Source organism: Eschrichtius robustus, chromosome 19, assembly GCF_028021215.1.
Source record: "Eschrichtius robustus isolate mEscRob2 chromosome 19, mEscRob2.pri, whole genome shotgun sequence".
Lineage (NCBI taxonomy): Eukaryota > Metazoa > Chordata > Mammalia > Artiodactyla > Eschrichtiidae > Eschrichtius > Eschrichtius robustus.
Genome location: NC_090842.1, coordinates 64,517,751 through 64,540,752, shown reverse-complemented (window position 1 = coordinate 64,540,752; position 23,002 = coordinate 64,517,751). Strand labels below are relative to the sequence as shown.

The 23,002-nt window shown below is 42.2% G+C and overlaps 2 protein-coding genes across 6 annotated transcripts in view; both read right to left on the bottom strand.

The window, feature by feature from the left end:
- Positions 1 to 594: 594 nt before the first annotated feature.
- LOC137752985 (zinc finger protein 432) lies at positions 595 to 17,902 on the bottom strand. Of its 2 annotated transcripts, XM_068527916.1 has the most exons (6): positions 17,603 to 17,902; positions 15,861 to 16,048; positions 10,726 to 10,852; positions 8,896 to 8,991; positions 4,595 to 4,654; positions 595 to 966 (listed from the first exon to the last, which is right to left on the bottom strand). In XM_068527916.1, exons 2-6 carry the CDS (start codon positions 15,873 to 15,875, stop codon positions 869 to 871), a joined length of 396 nt encoding a protein of 131 aa, XP_068384017.1. In that variant the 5' UTR covers positions 15,876 to 16,048; positions 17,603 to 17,902; the 3' UTR covers positions 595 to 868. The 2 variants fall into 2 exon arrangements, with proteins under 2 accessions (XP_068384017.1, XP_068384016.1); XM_068527915.1 differs by having other exon boundaries at positions 595 to 4,654.
- A 686-nt stretch (positions 17,903 to 18,588) lies between these two features.
- Positions 18,589 to 23,002, bottom strand: part of ZNF613 (zinc finger protein 613) — a 31,072-nt gene continuing 26,658 nt past the window's right edge. The window contains exons 6-7 of one of the 4 annotated variants that reach the window (XM_068527908.1): positions 21,613 to 21,669; positions 18,589 to 20,541 (exon numbers count right to left, since the gene is read on the bottom strand). The gene's annotated coding sequence lies outside the window, so the exon portion shown is untranslated. Of the gene's footprint in view, positions 20,542 to 21,276; positions 21,326 to 21,612; positions 21,670 to 22,437; positions 22,867 to 23,002 lie in introns of those variants that run through there. The other 3 variants (XM_068527911.1, XM_068527910.1, XM_068527909.1) reach the window with 3 other exon arrangements.

Sequence of the window (23,002 nt, the reverse complement as noted above, 5' to 3'; positions counted from 1 at the left end):
TATCCTTATTATATCAAAGAAATAACTCTGGATAGAGACAAGAGAAGAGCCCTACTGCTAGGAAAAGTAAGAATTTGTTGCCAGTAGACCTTCTCAAAAAGAATTCATAAAGGAGACTCTGACAAGAAAGAAATAACAGAAGGAAACATATGAAACATATGTGACATCAGGAATGAAAAAGGAATGGAAAGGGTGAATGTATCATCAAATATAATAGGCTATTCTCCTTTTGAGTTTTAAAAATTATGTTGGATGGTTGAAAGCAAACATGACAAGTTTACCTGATACAGTTCTCAATTTGTATATAAGTGTCGAATATCATTTGCTGTTAGGGAATTGTAAAGTAAGGCCATCATTATATACTACCACACCCCTGATAGGATGGCTGGAATCAAATATGACAGTGCCAAGTGCTAGAAAAGGCATGAAACAGCCAGAGCATTCATACACTGCTGGTGGGAATGTAAATTAGTACAGCCACTCTGGAAAAGTTGGCAGTTTCTTACAAAGTTAAACACAAGCATAACATATACATATGACTCCTGGGCATTTATCCCAAAGAAACAAATTCTTATGTTCACATAAAATTGGGTACACAGATGTTCATAGATTTTTATTCAAAACAGTGAAACACCGGAAACAACCCAGACATCCATCAACAGCGAACAGATAAACAAACCCATGGTACATCCATAGAAAAGATTACTAGTCAGTAACAAAAAGTAAAACTATTTATACACCCAACAAATTGGATGGATCTTAAGGGCAATTTGCTGAGGGAAATAAAGCCTATCTCAAAGGATACACACTGTATGATTCCATTTTAATAGCATTCTTAAAATAACAAAGTTGGAGTGATGGAGTGTGATCAGTGGTCACCATGGGTCAGGGTTGGGGGAGAGTGTAGCAGGAGGATGTTGTGTTGACACAATGCTGCATCCCGATTGTGGTGGGGTTTACAGAAATCTATATATGAGATAAAATTTCTTAGAACTCTATATATCAAAAAACAAAACAAAACTCATACAAATTAATGCATGCAAAAACTGTTGAAATCCAAATAAGGTCTATAGTTTACTTAACAGTATTATACCAATGTCATTTTATTGGTTTTGATGATGTATTATGGTTATGTAAGATAATATCACTGAAGAAGCTGAGTAAGGGTATTTGGGAACTTTGTATATTTTGTAATTTCTTGTAAGTCTATAACTATTTCAAAACAAATTTTAAATATTTATTTATTTATTTTTGGCTGCGTTGGGTCTTCGTTGCTACGTGCGGGCTTTCTCTAGTTGCAGCGAGCGGGGGCTACTCTTCGTTGAGGTGCGTAGGCAGTGGCTTCTCTTATTGCAGAGCACGGGCTCTAGGCGCACGGGCTTCAGTAGTTGTGGCATGTGGGTTCAGTAGTTATGGCTTGTGAGCTCTAGAGCACAGGCTCTGTACCTGTGACACCCGGGCTTAGTTGCTCCGCGGCATGTGGGATCTTCCCGGACCAGGGCTCGAACCCGTGTCCCCTGCATTGGCAGGCAGATTCTTAACCACTGCACCACCAGGGAAGCCCTCAAAACAAATTTTAGAAAAATCATTTTTAAGGTGTTTTTGTAAACTACTTAATGCTACTTATAAACTTGGATAAATACATCCAAACATGTTGAATTACATATATGAATATATTCCTTTTCCTTTTGAAATACATAGACTGAAAGAGATGAATTTAGAGTCTAAGAAATGCAAGAGTGAATCATATAATGATATGAGGTGGGCACAGAACACTCCTGCATTGTATATAACATTAAAATTTAACCAGTGTTTAGAAGAGCCCACTTTAAAATTATGGAATCATTAATAATATGGTTCAAGGTATTGTGTCCCAAAATGGACATCAGGTGTACAATAAGTTTAGATTTCTGAGAGAAAACTCAAGTATACATCATTTTCATGAGGCTTCTTTCCTTCAGTATTCTCTGATATTTTGCTAAAGTTACTCCACATTTAGTGGGTTCATAAACCATTCTATTTCTGTATGAATTCATGAGAAGCGATGAGGCAGAATGTATCACCGAAATCCTGCCATATTCATTGTCATCTGAAAATTTTTCTCCAGCATGCATATCAGGCAACTATTGAGGTTTTATTTCTACGATCATCATATTGCTACTATGAATGAGCTCACTGGTGATCTATTATGATCACTGATGAGATAGGGTTTTTATTCCCACAGAAGGCTTTCCTAGTCTCTCCATTCATAAGATTTATCTTAGTATATACTTTTCAGACATATAATTACCTAGAAATGTTTCCTGAAGCCTTTTCTGCATTGTATGTATCAGATCTTTTTCCTACATGTTAATTTAGACATAAACTGTGAGGTAACTTATCACTGAAGGCACTAGCACATTCTCTGCATTCATTTAATTTCACTCCTATGCAAATTCCATAGTTTCCCAAGGGTGAAATCTAGCAACAGGCTAATCTACACTGACGATAGTCAAGTAGAGCACGCTGATGTTTAATGAGTTCACTGAACTATCATGGTTTGTACCCTGAACAAGTTCACTTGTATATAATGAGTTCAGAGTCACTGCAAAGGATTATGTACCTTGACCTATACGTTTCTTGTGTGTATTAACAAGGCTTGACAGATGAGAGAAAGGTTACCCTGAATTGCTGAATCCACAGAGTCTCTCTCTTTTATGAGTTCTCTGATGTACAACAGGTGCTGAATTTGTGTTGAAGGCTTTCTCACATTAATTGCATACATACAGTTTGTCTCCTGTGTAAATTTTCTGGTGGGTAATGAGACCAATACCAATTATGAATAGGATTTTCCACAGTCAGTACATATAAAGGTAGTTTATCCTGTGTGAAACCCTCTGATGTTGGACAAGGCATATTTTCTTCCTGTAGGTGTGACCATATTCATTGCTTTGTTAAGGTTTGTTTCCATTATGAGTTCTCTGATGTACAATGAGATTCCTCTTTGAGGAGAAGCCTTTTCCACATTCACTGCATACAAAAGGTTTCTCTCCTGTATGAGTTCGCTGATGAACGACTAGACGGCTTTTCACAGTGAAGCCTCTGCCACATTCATTGCAGGCATAAGGTTTCTCTCCAGTATGAATTTGCTGATGTAAAATGAGCTCTGTTCCCATGACAAAACCTTTTCCACATTCGCTGCATATATAGGACTTCTCTCCCATATGAATTTGCTGATGTACGATGAGATAGCGTTTCATTGTGAAGCCTTTTCCGCACTCATTGCACGTAAAGGGTTTCTCTCCAGTATGAGTTCGCTGATGTACCACAAGATTGCTCTTAAAGGCAAAACCTTTTCCACATTTATTGCATATATAGGGCTTCTCTCCAGTGTGAGTTCGCTGATGTAACATCAGTCCGCTATTCACGATGAAGCCTTTCCCACATTCGCTGCATCTATAAGGTTTCTCACCCGTATGTGTTCGCTGATGCACAACCAGCCGACTCTTCAACGGGAAGCCTTTCCCACATTCACTGCAGATGTAGGGTTTCTCTCCAGTGTGAGTTCGTTGATGTATGATGAGCATGCTCTTCACAGTGAAGCCTTTTCCACATTCATCACATACGTAGGATTTCTCTACTGTATGATTTCTCTGATGTACAATCAGATTACTCTTCCTGGGAAACCCTTTTCCACATTCATTGCACACATACGGCTTCTCTCCTGTATGAGTTCGCTGATGTTCAATCAGACGACTCTTCATGGTGAAACCTTTCCCACATTCATTGCATATGTAGGGTTTCTCTCCTGTATGGTTTCGTTGGTGTATGATGACATAGTGCTTTGTGGTAAAGCCTTTCCCACATTCACTGCAGATGTAGGGTTTCTCTCCTGTATGAGTTCGCTGGTGTATAGTAAGCATGCTCTTCCCAGTGAAGCCTTTTCCGCATTCACTACATACGTAGCATTTCTCTCCAGTATGATTTCGCTGATGTACAATGAGATTACGCTTCCCTGGGAAGCCTTTTCCACAGTCACTGCATATGTAAGGTTTCTCTCCGGTGTGAGTTCGCTGGTGTTCGATCAGACGGCTCTTCACGGTGAAGACTTTTCCACAATCACCACATATAAAGGATTTCTCTCTCTTGTGAATTCTCTGATGTTCATTGAGCCTGGACTTTCGGGAGAATACTTTTGCACACATACTGCATCCATAAGGTTTCTCTCCTGTATGAACTCTCTGATGGTCAGTGAGCTGAGACTTCTTAACAAAGGCTTTCCCACATTCACTGCATATGTGGGCTTTCTCTATGTTGTGAGTCCCTTGGTGCTTAATGACTTGGGACTTACTACTGATGGGTTTTGCACTTACAGGGCATTGAACTGGAGAATTAAATTCTTCATGCTTACCATGCAGAAATGATTTCCCATCTCCGTTACATTTAGTAGAGTTCTTAATTTCATAGCTTTGGCCCTGGCTGACTAAACTTAAATGTGATTTCAAAGTTTTTATATAGAACTCAAACATATCATGATTTTGCCTGAAAGAGAAATGACTTTTGTTTTGAGGAACAGGATTTCCAAATGCATTATGTTCCTGGTATTGTTCTATACCTTTCAGCATTCTTTGATTTTCCCAGTCACCCTGCAGATGATTACCAACTTTGCCAGTTTCTAGGAAAGAAGAGAACAATGAGCCCTTTTTATTATTGTTTGGAATAAAATTGTTTTAAAAATTCCTTGGTTTTCTTAAAAATGGCACCTTAGTGGCAACCCTATGATAACAGTATAAAAGAAACACCAGGTATAAATGTTCCTTATTTCTTACACATGGTAAAAACACAGTAATATAAACAAACCAAAAGGAAAAAAGCAGTTAATGTACCAATAAGGTTAGGCAGTTGACAAACTATGTAGACTTGGCTGCTCTCTAAATAGGAAATTGCAAAACATGCAGAGGTAGTAAAATACACACAAGTCTTTTTTTTTTTTTTTTTTTTTTTTGGCCTCACTGTGCAGCTTGCAGGATCTTGGCTCCCTGAGTAGGGATCGAACCCAGGCCCACAGCAGTGAAAGCACGGAGTCTTAACCACTGGACCACCAGGGAACTGCCAAGCAAGTCATTGTTAGCAGCAAACGAGAGGGTATGGAGGAACAGAACTTGAAAAGACACAAGACCACAGAGGTGGAAGAGACAACTGATCCAAAATGATGAGGGTTGCATTTGTTCACTCCAAAACTATTTATTAAATGGCTCCCATGTGCAAGGCACTGTGTTGGCGTTTGGGATATATAAAATATGCCTTACTTACTTTCACTTCTCATAAATTCCTGTTAGGGAAACCCAAATAAAAAAGAAGGAAAGAAAAAAAGTAGTGAGTTGGAGATTGCTAAATGTGGTTTGAAGGAGCAATGGAGATGGTGGCAAGCGGAGGAAATGAGGATATGTTGAATACTTGCATAAAGAAAAGGCAAGGTTGGCGCTTCCCTGGCGGTCCAGTGGTTAAGACTCCGGACTTCCAGCGCTTCCACTGCAGAGGGTGTGGATTCCATCCCTGGTCAGGGAACTAAGATCCTGCATGCTGCACAGCCAGAAAATTTTTTTAAATGTTAAGAAAAAAAAGAGAGAAAAAGCAAGGTTAACTGATGGGGTCAGTGCAGAGAGTGGTCTTTGAAAGTGAGGAACCCAGGATTACTCTGCTAACTGTATGGCCTGAGCCAATGGTTTGGTAAAAGCATCTCCAATTGTGATGAGGAAGAGTACTGAAATCCACATGTAGGAAAAAAAAGTGTGCATTGTGGAACCTAAACTTTGAGATGATATTAGATGTGTAGTACAGAAATCAAGAAGCCAGGCAGAGGTATAAGTGGAGGAAACAATGTGGAAATAATATGTGCATACTATTCAAGAAAAGAGGACTGGATGTGTTGGGAGGACATGTAGAATGAAAGATGATGACGGTACAGAACCAACGTCTTAGACATTCCAACACTCAGGAGTTTGGGGATTCTTTAAGCCCACTTAGAAGATCCAAATTCTGACTATAGAAATCAGGGAAATATGCATACTGAGGTGTATAGAATAAACGTATTTGTCACCTGGCAAGTAACTGTAAAGGACTGTAAACTGAGATAATCTCTTGCGTTGTAATCCTGTTCCTAAATTTGCTTCTGTAGACCACCATCAAACTAACTTTCCAAAAACATCAAACATATTAGTGGATAACTCGTATAATCAAAACTCTAACTTTAGTCTATCTGTGTCACGTTATCCTATGTTCCATTCATAGTGAAACAGGGCAACAATGACCGTTAGGAAATTTTGCAACTGGCCGTGTACCATGTAGTCATCTTCGGAAGCTAATGGAATATGGAAACTGTCGCCTTTTTCAATCACTTTCTGCATTCAGTAGAGAAGTCATATCCAAATTTTTCCCATGTCAACGTCCCTAATAAACTCTTCACTTGCCACCAGCAGCATCTACTTCAGTAACTCTACATTTGCATCTAGGTTGGCAACAGGTTGTACTAAAGGACCAACTTCCTCCTTTAAGACCAGGTTGTGTCAGCTTTACCTTCAGGTTTTTTTTTTAAAGAACATCTGACTGTTCCTTATTATTGCTATCCTACTGCCACCAGGTGAAAGGTAAGACAGCCTAGAGCTATAAAAATACAAAACCTACCAACCCTCCACTATGCTACTTCAATTACTCACATAGCAAATCCAAACAGTCATCCTGGCAAGAAAAGTATACATCACCGTGAATATTCCATGGATTCATGTTTCCACTCCACTCCTCCTCCTGAAGAGACCTTCTAACACTGGCTTTCATTTGCCTGACTTCAGGCCACTCTTTTGATAGTCAATCCCAAGGGCTTGCACATTTCTTATTTCATGCCTTCATTCCTAACTCATGGCATCATCTTCCTAATTCAAAATGTAGATACACCTTGTACATATCATGCTGTCATTCCCACTCTGACTGTATTACTATAAGCTCTATTTCCTCTGTTTTTCTAAAGGAATCCCTTTATTGTCCATTTGTACAGTTACCTTCAGTGAAGACTGAACCTCAACCTAAGAGAGGCCTGGCCCTTGCCCTTGGCTATTGGGAGGTGATCTCTAGGCCCCTGGAATGTCCTGCCTGATAGGAGTGTCTTTGTTTGCCTGGTGGCTTTGGCCATCAGACAGTCTAACAATGTGATTTATTACATGGGCTTTGGGCCACACCATATCAGTTACAACCTTTGGAGGAAATGGAGACTATAGGTATTAGCCTGACTTCTGGAGGGGCGAAAGGCGTACTTCCATGTGGGAAATATGTGATTGAATCCCAATGAAAACTCTGGATACCAAAGGCTGAGCCTTTGGTTGGTAATACTCTGTGTATTATCACACATCATGGCTGGGAGGACATAATGCCAACCATGAGTCTGGAAGCACCACATTTGGACCCTTCCAAGAGTCCATATGACCCAAGAATTCCACTCCTAGATATATACCAAAGAAAAATGAAAACATACGTTCACAAAAAAGTTGTACACTAGTGTTCATAGCAGCATAATTCAAAAAAGCCAAAAAGTGGATACCACCCAAATGTCCATCAATAGATAAATGAGTAAATAAAACGTGGTATATCCCTACAATGGAATATTATTTGGCAATAAAAAGGAATGAATTACAGATACATGTTAGAACTTCTATGGAAGAACTTCAAAAACATTATGATAAATGAAAGAAGTCTTTCACAATAGACCACATAGTTTATGATTCTATTTATATTAAATATCCAGAACAGGCAAATCTACAGAGATAGAAAGTAGACTAGTGCTCGCCTAGGGCTGAGGGCATAGGAGGAAACTTTTATAAAGTGATGAAAATCTTCCAAAGTTGCTGTTGGTGATGGTTACATAACTCTCTTAATATACTACAAAACAGTGAATTGTATGCTTTAAGTTGGCAAATTGGAGCATATGTGAATTATCTCAGTAAAGCTGTTAAAAAAAACCAAGAGTATAATGGGAAAAACAAATGATTTAGGGAAATGAATACAATGCTAACACCTATGATGAGCCAAAGGAAAATCAGAAATAGCAAATGTATGAAGGAAGTAAACTGAAGGAGACATAAGCTGCGACTTAGGCAGAACTGATGTAGATGTAAAACAGTCTTTTCTAGTTAAAACAGTCAACAACAGAGACCTCTAAGATGAGAACTCCATAGGCGGAGAATAACATTCAAGATAATACCAGCATGGACAGGGTAAGCTGTGCAGTATTAAAAGAGAATCTAACATTAAAATAGGATGGTGGAAAGGGTTTTTTTGTGGAGAGAAGATGATTCCTATTCCTCATGCAGGAACTCAGAAATCTTAGACCAGTAAAAGATCTAGAACATCTAGAACTCAAAGTATAGCAATATAGACAATAGTAAGGGAGATAGCAATTTGGAGTCTCAGCCAGAAAACAGATAGAGCTTAATTCATGAGACTGAAGGAAAATTTTGAGAAAATGGAAAGCAATACCTTTGAAGAACCTCAGAATGGTGGTGGGGGGGGGGGGCAGGAGAGTGCGGTAGTCAGAAAACAGTGATGAATTCAAAGATCTCTCCTTGGAGCAAGGCCTGGAATTTCATAGCCAGAGAGGTGGAAGGGATTTGTGACAGGGTTCAAAGGAGAGGGTTACAGAATCCAAGGAAGAAGAAAACGAGGCAAACAAACAAAAATCAAGATGTAAAATAAAATCAGCAAGGAACAGATCTCAGAAGAGAAAAAAAAGGGGTATATTTACCTCTCAAGACCTAAAAGTTCTTTTATGGGGAAAGAGATACACGGAGGCACGGTATCCTCAGACGCCCTCCCAGCCTTCTCGCACTGACTATGATGTCTGCATTTACCCAGGTGGTCCTCACTCACCTGGACAGGTTTGACTGTGGATTTCATCTTCTATTGTCCACGGTTCTTCCCCTCGTTCCAACTTGGACAGTGCATCTGGTTTGCTGACCCGATACCCTGTTCATGGGAAACGATAGAAGACTGAGACCCACTGAATTGGGCTGGGGTCTGTTGGGATGGGAGAATGTTACATTTGAGGGACCGGTTTTCACATCTGCCAAGCGGAGGCTTTTCACTCAGGAGAGACTCATGGGATATTGTGATATAATAATATATATTTGGTCTCCGCCCCCAGTTCCTGGCACAGAGCTTCTAAAGCCCTTGTGGGGACTTCCCTGGTGGTCCAGTGGTTAAGACTCTGTGCTTCCACTGCAGGGGGCGTGTGTTTGATCCCTGGTCAGGGAACTAAGATGGCGCGTGGCACAGCCAAAAAATAAAAATAGGGACTTCCCTGGTGGCGCAGTGGTTAAGAATCCACCTGCCAATGCAGGGGACACGGGTTCGAGCCCTGGTCCTGGAAGATCCCACATGCTGTGGAGCAACTAAGCCCACATGCCACAACTACTGAGCCTGCACTCTAGATCCCACACTCTAGAGCCCACGAGCCACAACTACTGAGCCTGCGTGCCACAACTACTGAAGCCCGTGTGCCCTAGAGCCCACGTGGGGCAACTACTAAGCCCGCGTGCCTAGAGCCCGTGCTCCAAAACAAGAGAAGCCACCGCAATGAGAAGCCCACGCACCACAATGAAGAGTAGCCCCCGCTTGCCGCAACTAGAGAAAAGCCCGCATGCAGCAACAAAGACCCAACGCAAACAAAAATAAATAAAATTTTTAAATAAATAAATAAATAATAAAAATAAAATAAAGCCTTGTAATTTCCTATGTGACGGGCTGGCAGGAACCTATTCTGTTACAGCACTTGGTTTAAGTTCCAGTTCCTGACACAAGAACTTCTAGCACCCTTGGTGTCCAGAGTGATGGCTGTCTTCTGTGTGCTAATGAGATGACTGGTGGCTGGGGGTCCCTAGGGAGCTTCAGGGTGGAGGCTGGCTGCCAGAAAGACCAAGGCATGAGTAGAAGGTTGGAAATTTCAGCTCTAACTCCCTAACCCCTCCATGGGGAGGGAAGGGGCTGGAGACTGAGTTAATCACCCATGGCAAATGACTTAAGAAATCACGCTTACACAATGAAATCGCCACAAAAACTCCTAAAAAACCAGGTTGGGGGAGCTTCCGGGTTGGTGATCACATCAAGGTGACACACTTGGGGCGGGCATGGAAGGCCCACACTCCTTCCCCCATACCTCACCCTGGGCATCTCTTCCATTTGGCTATTATCCTTTATAATAAACTGGTAATGGTAAGCAAAGTGCTTTCCTGAGTTCTGTGAGCCGTTCTAGCAAATTACCAAACCTGAGGGATGGGGAGTGGGAATGCCCAATTTAAGGTCAAGTCGGACAGAGGTGTGGGCACCCTGGGTACCCAATACGTTCGACTAGCGTCTGAAGTGAGGGCAGTCCTGCGGGACTGAGTCCGTAAGCCTGTGGGATCTGATGCTGACTCTGGGTGGTTAGTGTCAGAAAAGGATTGAGTTTCGGGACACCCAGTCCATACTTGGAGAGTAGGAGAATTGGTTTGGGGGATAGAAAAAACCCCACACATTTGGTGTCAGCTGTGTTGGTAGTAAAAACAACTCATGGCACATTGTATACACCCTTTTATCAGGAGCCAGAGGAGGCACTGAGAATCTGCCATTAGGGCACTGCAGTGACTTCGAAGTATAAGCAGCTGAGGAAGGAAAGGCCACTGACTGGAGACCCTCTGAGTGACCCAGGGGAGCCGTCCTCACCCACGGACAGCAGGTTGCTATAGTTCTCCAGCATCACGTCCCGGTACAGGTCCTTCTGAGGAGGGGCCAGGAACTGCCACTCCTCCCACGTGAAGTCCACGGCCACATCCTTGAATGACAGGGTTTCCTGTAATAACAGAGTCCTGTTTAATGCGAGTGTTTCTCTTTGACTGACTCATAAGGAATATAAAGGAAGCTGTCCTGCTCATATTACTATGATTTTGACACCAATTCCGATGCGTACGTCTTTTTAAACACATCACCAGGCAATTCTCTGACACCAGCTGTGTGTCCTACAATTCAATTCTGACATGATCGACCTGAAGAGAGCATCAGATGCCACAGGGTAAGAGGCCAGTCCCATGAGACCCCACCTCCACCCCACTCCAGATGCCAAATGCAAGTCCAGGTTGTCACCTGCGCTCCTGACTAACCAGCTATAGATTGGAGGTTCCAGTGACCCCCTCCTTGGGTTTGATTAATTTGCTGGAGCTGCCCAGAGAGCTCGGGAAAACAGTTTACTTACTGTTCACCAGTTTATTATACAAGCATATGATAAAGGATACAGATTTCATCCAGATGCAAGAGCTGCACAAGGCAAGCTATGTGGAAAGGAGCTTGGAGCTTCTGTGCCCTCTCCTGGTGCCCCTCCAGCACCTCCATGTGTTCACCATCCCAGAACCTCTCTAAACCCCATACCTTTGGGATTTAAATGGAGGCTTCATCACGTAGGCATGATTGATCATTAACTCTATTTCTAGCCCCTCCCTCTTCTGTGGATAATGGGGAATGGGATGGAAGGTTCCAAGCTTCTGATCATGGCTTGGTCTTTCTGGTGACCAGGTCCCATCCAGGAGCCCTTCAAATGTTGCCTCATTAGAAAGAAAGGCACTCCTATCACCCAGGAAATTCCAAGGGACTTAGGAACTCTATCAGAAACCAGGATCAAAGACCAAATTTTACAACAAAATATGCTCTTAGTACTCTTTTTAAAAAAATTTTATTGAAATATAGTTGATTTACAATGTCATGTTTATTTCTGCTGTACAGCAAAGTGATTCAGTTATATATATATTCTTTTGCATATTCTTTTCCATTATGGTTTATCACAGGATACTGAATATAGTTCCCTGTGCTACACAGTAGGACCTTGTTGTTTATCCATTCTAAATAGAATAGTTTGCATCTGCTAATCCCACACTCCTACTCCATCCCTCCATCACCCCCAGTGCCCCTTGGAAACCGTAAGTCTGTTCTCTATGTCTGTGATTCTGTTTCTGTTTTGTAGAGAAGTTCACTTGTGTCATTCACTTGTATATAGATTCCACATATAAGTGATGTCATATGGGAGCTCGTAGTACTCTTATTATTTAGGAAATTACAAGGATTTTAGGGGCTCTGTGCTAGGAATTGGGGTCAAAGAGCAGAAGATTCTCAGAGCACCCCTATTTATAAGGGTTTTAGGAGCTCTATGTCAGGAACTAGGGGCAGAGACCAATGTGTATATTTCTTATTATTTCACAAAAGGCTAACATCATATTAGATACACTGAAAATATAACGAGTGAACTGGAATATGCATTAAAAAAATAACTAAAGATGAAGCAGACACAGAAAGAGATAGAAAATATAAAGGAGAGTTTACTAAATATGGAGAATACAGTGAGGTCTAACATAGGCCTCTACATAGTTTTTGAAAGAGATTATAGAGAAACAGAGAAGTGATATGAAGATCTCAGGAATTAAGAAAATTTTAGAACTGATTAAACATCCTGTAACTCAGACTCAGCCAGCCAGCAAAGCCAAGAAGGAAATCTGCTTCTAGATGAGTGAGACTGAAACTATAGAACATCACTTGCAAAAGTCAGATTCGGAAACCAACCAGAAAGAAAAGACTCGGGCTTCCCTGGTGGCACAGTGGTTAAGAATCTGCCTGCCAATGCAGGGGACACGGGTTCAAACCCTGGTCCAGGAAGATCCCACATGCCGCGGAGCAACTAAGCCCGTGTGCCACAACTACTGAGCCGCGCTCTAGAGCCCGCGAGCCACAACTACTGAGCCCACGTGCCACAACTACTGAAGCCTGCATGCCTAGAGCCCGTGCTCCACAACAAGAGAAGCCACTGCAATGAGAAGACCGTGCACCGCAACGAAGAGTAGCCCCCACTCGCCACAACTACAGAAAGCCCACGCGCAGCAACGAAGACCCGATGCAGCCTAAAATAAATTAAAAAAAAAAAAAAGAAGTGATGAGGAAAGGATTAAAAAAAGAAAGAAAAAAGAAAAGACTCATTACCATCAAAAGAAAGACAAAGTTGATGAAATGAAAACAACAGAAGCCAGAAAAATGTTGTGATGAATATATATTTGGTCTTTGCCCTTGGTTCCTGGAACACAGTTCCAAAAAACCATGGGCTCTCTAGGGTGATAAGAGTATCTTTTGTGTGCTCATGAGATGACTGGTGCCTGGTCCCCAGAAAGACCCCCAACCTCCAGGGAGGGAACTGGCATTGGGGGTTGAGTTCAGTCCCCAATAGCCAGTGATTTAATCAATTTGTGCCTGCATCAGAAAACCACCATAAAAACCCCTAAAACATAAGGTTCAGAGAGCTTCCGGGTTGGTGAACACATAGAGGTGCTGGCGGGCTGGTGCTCCCAGGGAGGAACTTCCGCGCCCCTTCCCCCATGCCTTGCACTATGCATCTCTTCCATCTGGCTATTCCTGAGTTGTAGCCTTTAGAATAAACCAGTGAATGTACGTAAAGAGCTTTCCTGAGTTCCGTGAGTCATTCTAGTGAATTACCAAACCTGAGCAGGGGGTTGTGGGTACCCCCGGATTTAGAGCTGGTCATCAGAAGCTTAGGTAACAGCCTGGGACTCTTGACAGGCACCTAAAGTGGGGGCAGTCTTGTGGGACTGAGCTCTTACCTTGTGGGATCTGACGCTAACTCCAGGTAGTTAGTGGCAGGATTGAGTTGAATTGTAGGACACCCAGTTGGTGTCTGGAGAGTCACAGAATTAGGAGGTGTGAGCAAAATACCCACACATTTGGTGTTAGAAGTGCTCTGGATAACAACAGTTCAGCAGTGTGGGAAGTCTTCAATGTCCTCATCCTGTGGCCATGCGGCCTAGGCCCAAATGCCACCAGGGAATGCAATGAGACCTGCTTGTCAACCGAGCTGCCAGATGAGGGGAAATCTGATGGGATAATCTATCCCTGTGTTCTTGCAGAGATTACATCATAGAGAAGAGAGTTACCTGGTTGAGCAAATTCTTTTCTTTTTCTTTCTTAAAAGAGGCGGCAAATTCTTAACACTGCTGATCTTACCACCTTCTGAATTTTTTCACATGAGATGTAGATGCATTTGGAAAAATGAAAACTTAGGTTCCTACCTAATTTCACACTCAAAAATAGTTTTTCTCCTGTTTAGAGTCCTAGCCATAAAACAAAAGAATCTGTGAAAGGAATAGAGACAAATATGAATTATGTTCATGTCACAAACCAAAAACCATAAAAGAAAATAAGTAGCAAGCTTTATAAGAGGAAAAATTAAAACGTCTGCATTGAAAAAGTTATCGTGGATAAAGCTGAAAGAAAAGTGACAAGCTGGGAAAATATTTTTTATAAACAAAAGAAAGAATCAATATGTAGTGGATAGGCATGACTCCTATTAATCAGTAAGAAAAAAAATCATTTTGTTAATGTAAAAATGATAAGGACAGGCATATCACAAGAGAAAAAGAATCCAACTGGCCAATAAATATACAAGATGGATTTCAACCTCACCTATGATGAGGTAAATGCAAAATAAGGTGAAAGAATAAACAATGGACATTCAGATTGATGAAATTATACAATTTGATAATGTCCTATTATTAAGTACTGGCAAAGATTTAAGGCATGGATGATCTCACCCATCACTTACTATGTAGCAGGCATGAAATGGAGCAGGACCCAATGGGGCCTCCCCAGGACAGATAGACACACACACACACACACACACCACACACCACCATGTCCTCAGCCTGCCTTTTGTCTGCAGAAAAACTTTAAAGAATAAATTTAATCAGAGAAGTGAGAAAATGCAGACACAAAGGAAACAGTCCAACAAGACCAAATAATAATAGTTTAGTCATTAAACAAAGTCAAGGACCTTTAGTTCCTCTTCCAGGGGTATAGATAATATTCTGAGCCATATCCTTTGAGCTGTTTTGTAGGTACTGAAACCCTCACCAGTTGGAAGAAGTTAACTACATGATAACCAGACTGTAGCCATGACATAAGCTGCCAAAATTCTAAGAACTGGCTTCAAGGAAATGGGAACAAACCAACCGTGGAACTAAAGATTAACTGTACTGAACACAATCAAGATGACGCCGATCAGACCATGGCATGACCCATTTCAAGATGACTGCCAGAGCTGACTATGCTGTTTCTGCATGTAGCCCCCTCCCTCTGCCTATACAGCCCTGAAACTCCCCTTTAAAAGCTCTGGCCCACTGACTGGCAGTGGGGAGTTGGCCTCTGGACATGAGTCCACCCTCTTCCCCCAGTTGCCAGCCTCTGGAATAAAACAAACTTTCCTTTCCACCAACCTTGCCTCTCGAGTTATTGGCTTTCAAGCAGCGAGCAGCCAGACCCGACTTCTGGTAACAGACACTCATCTAAATGCTTTACATAGTTGGACTCATTTCTTTGAGTACAATTATAGATGAATGGAATTTTATCAGCTAATATTCACAAAACAATTGCAGTCATTATTCCATTAGATGCTTAAATTATACTATCTTAGGTCAAAGGGATGTTCTTTAGAGTATAATTCCACTGATGCACAAAACATAACAGACGTATTTATGTACACCGATATGTACATGAACCCACATGCATTTATAAATAGGCACACATCTACAGGTGCACACGCAGAGTCAGTAACAGTTACACATTATGTTCCAACACTAGTCATTTACTAGGAATCATATAAACACTATGTTCTTGATCCTACTTTGCCATGGCGTTGGAGTTTATCTTCAAAGTTTATTTCTCTCTAGATACCGAACTGATTTTTTTTTTTTTTTTACAGGCCTCTACAAATCCATTAAGGAATAAAGGAGAGAATAAAACAAGACATGAGTCACCTGGGCCTGGATCATTTTCTTCTGTTCTCTGAAAATAGCTGGCAACGCAGAGGCTCTGTCTTTGTCTCTTCTGGATATACCGAAATTTCTAGTTAGATATAACAGTCGCCAAAGTATCCCCAGAAATAACAATATCTAGGTCCTGGAAACTCCTCTTTCTTCATTCATATCTTGTCTCTTGTTAGCACCTGTGGGTTGAAAAGCAAAATTACTTCTGGAATTATATTCCTTCTTCCTGTGCACTCACCTTAACACGTGGTCCCCAGTATTTCTGTCTCTTCATTTGATTCCCCAGAGAATTTCACACCTTGGGCCAATGAAACCTAACTCACTGAATATATGGAAGTAGCATGAATTTGAAAGGGAAAGTGGCAAAGGAGAATCAGCACAGTACTATATTTCAGTAGCAGGTAATTTTCAGACAAGTATAGAAATGAGGTCATCTGGGCAGTGAGAAACTGTAAATTCTTCCTTTAAACTTTGATGCCCTCAAGCCTCTTTAAAAGTCTTCATATCCCCTGTTTACATACACATTTTAATATGAGGGACAATGAACACATCAAAAAAAGAAGAGAGAGAAAAGGAACATGAGCCATAAATACAAATTTTAGAAACAATTCAAAAATTATAAATACTGAGAAAGGAGCAGCCTTTAAATATTCACATATAGAACCTGAAATGAAATATGCAGTCAACCTGCAGGAGGAATGATAAAAACAAAACTTAAATTAAAAGATTACTAAATTGAGGTCTTCCCTGGTGGCGCAGTGGTTGAGAATGTGCCTGTCAATGCAGGATACACGGGTTCGAGCCCTGGTCTGGGAAGATCCCACATGCCGCAGAGCAGCTGGGCCCGTGAGTCACAACTACTGAGCCTGCGCGTCTGGCGCCTGTGCTCCACAACAAGAGAGGCCGCGACAGTGAGAGGCCCGCGCACCGCGATGAAGAGTGGCCCCCACTTGCCGCAACTAGAGAAAGCCCTCGCACAGAAACGAAGACCCAACACAGCCATAAACAAATAAATAAATAAATAAAAATTTTTAAAAAAAGATTACTAAATTGAAATATGCTGAATTTTTCTTCCCCCAAACTTTCATTTCTTCGGGTTCAAAAGGAAGGGGTGCTGTAGGGAGCCAAAAGGGATTAGAAAATTTGTGGTGGGGCGGGGACTTGAACCTGAAGCTTTCAGAGAATGTTAACTAACGTTCACCAAGTCTGTCCCAGCAGCCGAAGTCTGGGCACAACACACGCACCTACCAGGGCTCCTGAGCCTCCGAGCCTTCGGCTGTCACACATCCCTGCACGAAAGACGGTGACCATTACCCCCCCGGATTAATACCAAACCAGGTCAGATACACACGTACACTGACCTCCTTTAACGGTTCCTCGACCTTTGAGCTCCAAATTATCCGAGAACCCGAACAAGTCTCCGCATTCATTGACGAACCCCACGCCACCAGCTGTCAATCACCCCCGAAGACCTTAAACCCCGACCTCAGGACTGTCGGTAGTTGATCTGTTCGGACCTTTAATCGCTGACCACCAGAGCCCCCCATGATTGACCCCAAAGACACCCCGATCATAGAGATTGTACTGACTCCTCCACGCTCCCTTCAAAAACAAAACCAAACCACCATCCGCCCTCGCGCTACCCTCCCAGACTCAAAGGAGCCACAGCCCACCTAGAGGCCGACAGACCGCCCCCATCCCCGCCTTTTCTGCAGCCAGACCCACACACCCACCTGGTTCTCTCCTGAACCTGCAGCGACCTCTTCAGGGCCTCACTTTAGCCCCCAAACTTCTTTTACTTCTGGTCCCCTCGCCCAGCCCCCTCTCCCGAGACCAACCGACAAGGGTCAGCGGCGTTTCTACCGCGTTTCTATGGGGAACGGATTGGCGGTTTCCGGCTTTTCCTTATGAGGTAATACGTCCGCGCCGCCACGACCGCCTCGGCGCGCTGGCGTCGCCATCTTTGCGCACCTGACGTACAGAAGGCGTGGGGGCCGCTGAGAGACCACGGCTGAAAGCTCTCCTGTTTCCTGGTACCTCAGCCCCTTAAAGGAAAATGGGGCGATTTTAAGAGGCTCGAGCTCATACAAAGCAAACGTGACGTGGGGGTAAATTCGTTTGAATGGACGGGGCCCGCTTGTGGACGGTGAACGGCGCCAGTTTTACAAAGGCCGGAGCCCATCAAGACCGAAAGGGCGCAGGCGTACATTCTGAGCGGCTGTTACAGCTGTGACGTCTCGGCTCCGTGGGAAATTAAAATTGCTTCTGGACACCTCGGTAACTGGTTCAATTGCGAAAAGATTTAGAGGCCGTATGAAAACTTAAGCGTGCTTGGCAAAAGAAACCTGGCGGCGCGCTGCAGCCGTTTCGGGTTTGCGCCGTTGGGCAGGAGCACCCTGGACGCGGCCATCTTAGAGGAGATTCGGTGTCCGTACTGCGGGGCAAATGCTGTCTGCGGAGCTCGGCGTGGAACTGGCAGATGGAAGTGTTTGGGGAAGACCAAGGTTTGGAAAAGCGACAGTACGGGGGATGCAGGGATCACAAAATGAGCGGAAACGGTGGTCGGTGTGAGCCTCTTCCCAACCGTGCTCCTTACCCAGCCCAAATGCAAAACCTGCTACGTCCTGGGCAGCACTGGACCGCCTTCTGTCACTACAGATTAGTCTGCGTTCTTTTCATAACATTAGTAGTGTCTGTGCTGGCTTCTTTCACATAGCACGAGTGTTGTGAAATTCATCATTTTTTAAAAAAATATTTATTTATTTGGTTGTGGCTCACAGGCTCCTTAGTTGCGGCAGGCAGGCTCCTTAGTTGTGGCATGCGAACTCTTAGTTGTGGCATGCATGTGGGATCTAGTCCCCTGACCAGGGATGGAACCCGGGCCCCTTGTACTGGGAGGGCAGAGTCTTATGCACTGTGCCACCAGGGAAGTCCTGAAATTCATCATTTTTTAAAGTATCAATAGTTCGTTCCTTTTTTGTTGCTTTAGTATTCATTGTTGGATATTCCAAAATTTAATCATTCACCACTTGGTGGACCTTTGCATTGTTTCCAGTTTTTTGGATACTGCCAGTGGAACTTCTATGAACATTTGTGTGCAAAAAATAAAATGACCTCAAAGAACTGGTTTTCCCACAGTCCTATGCATCTTCATCAGGTCACCAAGAAGTCTTTGCCAGCCATTTACAGGGCTGCTACCCATTTCTAGCCCTGCTCCAGCTCATATTCTCTTCCTCCTCTCACCCCAGCCCTGAGCTAGAACGCTCATTCACCCTGGGGAAACAGATCTTGAGAACACAGGCTGTGGCACAGATGCAAGGTTCACCTACTTTCTTCAATTACGTTCAACCCCATAGGACCTTGTAAGTCTCAGAAAGCACCTGATAAATGTCATATAACGAAAGGTCAAAGCAGGAAGTCAGTTTCATTTTCTCTCACTGGACCATCATTACCATGCTGGCCCAATCTCTCACCTGAGATACTAGAATTGTCCCTGCTTGTATCCTTGACCCATATGATCTCATCTTCATAGAACAGGCAAGGTGATCCTTGTAAAACTCAAATGAATCATGAAATTTTCCTGTTCTCAGTTATCTAATGACTACATTACAGGATTGAATAAATATTAGATGGCCAAGTTTAGGTGCTTAAAAATATGTTGGAGTAAATTTACCCGATAATCCAGGGTTTGTGATGGAAATGTAGGACAGCTACTGCATAGCAAATTTCCATTTCTTGTTCTTTAAGCAGGACTTAAGGGTTTTTAGCAGGATATGTTTAACAGATCAAGGGAAAGACTCTGGATAAGAAGAGGGGATAAGAGCCCCGCTCATAAGAGTAAGAAGGAATGAAAAAGATAAGGAAAATCACATGTCTAATTGAGCAGGTCACAGAGGGGATGGAATCTTTGAAGTGATGGTAACTCTCAAAGGTGATAGGCCTGTGAACAAATAAATACAAGGTTTCTTCTTGAGTACCTCCCAAGGGGATCTTACATCTTTTCATCTCCTATACTTTGTTCCAATGTACAATGAAACTGACCTTCGGGATGAAACCATTTCCACAATCTACATATAGAGGGTTTCTCTCCAGTCTGAGTTTTCTGAGGTAAAATGAGACGTGATTCAATGAGGAAGGCTTTGCCACATTTAGCATATACGTAAGGTTTCTCTCTGTATGGATTTTCTGGTGTTCGGTGAGCCTGGACTTTGTGGTATATGCTTTCCCACGTATGCTGCATCCATGGGGGTCTCTCTCCCAGGTGAATTCTCTGATGTTTAGTGAGCCGAGACTTCCTGATAAAGGATTCCCCATATTCACTGCATACATGGGATTTCTCAACTCTGCGATCTCTCTGATGCTTAATGAACTGAGCCTTAGTGCTGCTGAGTTTTCCAATTTCAGGCAATTTTAGTATGAATTTGCTTATGCTTTATAAAGAGACAGGATCTCCCATCTCCGTTACACTCCACAGGGTTATTTCATAGCTTCTGTTCTGATTTTACTACATTTAAATTTGCAGAATTTCCATGATTTTGCCTTAAAGGAAAATGCTTTGGGGCTAGATGAACTGTATTTTCAAAGGCATGATGTTCACGGCATTGTTCCATCCGATTTAGGCATCTTTGGTTATGCAAGTGTTCCCGCAGTTGATCGTCAACTTGCTTGACTTCTAGAAAAGATGAGAACGTGAATGCTTAGGTGTGGATCAGCTCTTTAGTGTTGGTAGCATGATCTCAGTACAAAAGAATCTTTAATAATGTTCCTTATAATCCTGTGATAAGCCATAATGTAAAAGAATATGAAAAAGAATGCATATACATGTATTACTGAATCACTTTGCTGTACAGCAGAAATTAATACAACATTGTAAATCAACTATACTTCAATAAAATAAAATTAAAGTTCCTTGTTTCTTAGACATTGGGAAAACCACAATACACAAAAATCAAGTTGCAAAAGCAGAAAGTATACAAACAAGTTGAGGTAATTCACAATGAATAAATATAGATCTGGCTGCTTTCTAAATACTGCCTTGCAAAATGTGCAAAGGTACTAAAAAAAAACAAGAAAGTCACTGTTAGAAGAGAAAATAGAGGTGATAGGAAAACCTGATCCAAAATTACAAGGGCTGGGACTTCCCTGGCAGTCCAGTAGTTAAGACTCTGTGCTCCCAATGCAGGGGGCCAGGGTTCGATCCCTGGTCAGGGAACTACATCCTGCATGCCATAACTAAGAGCCCGCATGCTGCAACTAAAAGATTACGCACTCGGCAATGAAGATCCCATGTGCCACAACTAAGACCCGGCACAGCCAAATAACTATTAAAAAAAAAAAAAAATTACAAGGGCTGCTTTCTTTCAGCAAATCCTTGTTAAATGCCTATTATGTACTGGCCATAGTGCTGGTGTTGGGGACACACGAACATATTCTTTCTTCTCACTTGTGTTGACATTCTGGTTAGCAAAAATGAAATAATAATAAATAAATAAATAATAAATGGATGGACCTAGAGATTATCATATTAAGTGAAGCAAGTCAGACAGAGACAGATACCATATCACTTATATGAGGAATCTAAAAAAATGATACAAATGAACTTATTTACAAAACACAAATAGACTCACAGACATAGAAAACAAACTTATGGTTACCAAAGGGAAAAGCCAGGAGAGGAATAAACTAGAAGTTTGGGGTTAACATATACACACTACTATATATAAAATAAACAACAAGGACCTACCGTACAGCACAGAGAATTATACTCAGCATCTTGTAATAACCTATAATGGAAAAGAACCTGAAAGAGAATATATATATATGTATATATATATATATATATATATATATACATATATATATATATAACTGAATCACTTTGCTGAACACTTGAAAGTAACACAACATTGTAAATTAACTATACTTCCATAAATAAATAAATTTAAAAAAACAAAGAAAAAAAGGAAGGAGCTACAAACTATGAGAAGTGGTCTGAAGGAGCAAAGGAGATGGAGAGAGGTGGAGGAAATGAGGATATATGATAGAGTGAGACATGGCTTCCTGATGAGTTCAAATTGTGGGAGAGGGAAAAAAGAAAAGAGAACCTCTGGAGAATTCAGGACTGGGGCAAAGAGAAGTCTTAGTCCATTCGAGCTGCTATAACAAAATACCATAGACTGGGTGGCTTATAAAGGACAGAAATTTATTTCTCATGGTTCCAGAGGCTAAGACGTCCATGATCAAGATGCTAGTAGATTTGGTGCCTGGTGAGGGCCTGCTTCCTCATAGACAGCACCTTCTAGCCCTCACCTCACATGGCATAAGGGACAAGAGCTCTCTCTGGGCCCTCATGACCTAATCACCTCTCAAAGGCCCCACCTCCTAATACCATCACCTTGTGGTTAGGGTTTCAACACATGATTGGGGGGACCCCGATATTTAATCTATAGCAAGAAGCTAAGAAACCATATAAACACACAGAGATCAGGTTATGGTGTGGGTACAGCATTTAACGTGGGGTTAAATGTCAGGAAGGGAAATCACTATTTCCCAACGAAGCAGGAAGATGCACTAGTTAGAAGACTGCTGAATTCAAAGATCATTTTTCTTTTTTTTTTAAAATAAATTTATTTATTTTTGGCTGCAGTGGGTCTTCGTTGCTGTGTGCGGGCTTTCTCTAGTTGAGGCGAGCAGGGGCTACTCTTCATTGCGGTGCGCAGGCCTTTCATTGTGGTGCCTTCTCTTGTTGCTGAGCATGGGCTCTAGGTGCTCGGGCTTCACTAGTTGCGGCCGTGGGCTCAGTAGTTGTGGCACATGGGCTTAGTTGCTCTGTGGCATGTGGGATCTTCCTGGACCAGGGCTCGAACCTGTGTCCCCTGCACTGGCAGGAGGATTCTTAACCACTGCACCACCAGGGAAGTCCCTTCAAAGATCTTTGGAGTAAGAGCTGGAAGGTAGAATCTTGTAGCAAAGGAGGTGGAAGAAATAGGCAGAGATGCTGTGACAGAGGACAAAAAAGGAGAAGATGTAAGAAACCTAAGAAGAAAAGTAGGTAAACAACAAAGAAAATCAAGATGTATGTAAAATAAACAGGGACCGCTGGGATCAGATCTCAGAGGAAGAAATGGGGGTCT

Bases quoted from the DNA above. Each gene is read 5' to 3' on its own strand.
- LOC137752985 (XM_068527915.1), bottom strand. The intron at 8,992-10,725 runs GTGAGGACGGCT...TCCCATGAACAG, and splicing joins TAGCAACCTGCTGTCCGTGG to GGTATCGGGTCAGCAAACCA. The intron at 4,655-8,895 runs GTGAGTGAGGAC...CTTCTTTCCTAG, and splicing joins CCACAGTCAAACCTGTCCAG to AAACTGGCAAAGTTGGTAAT.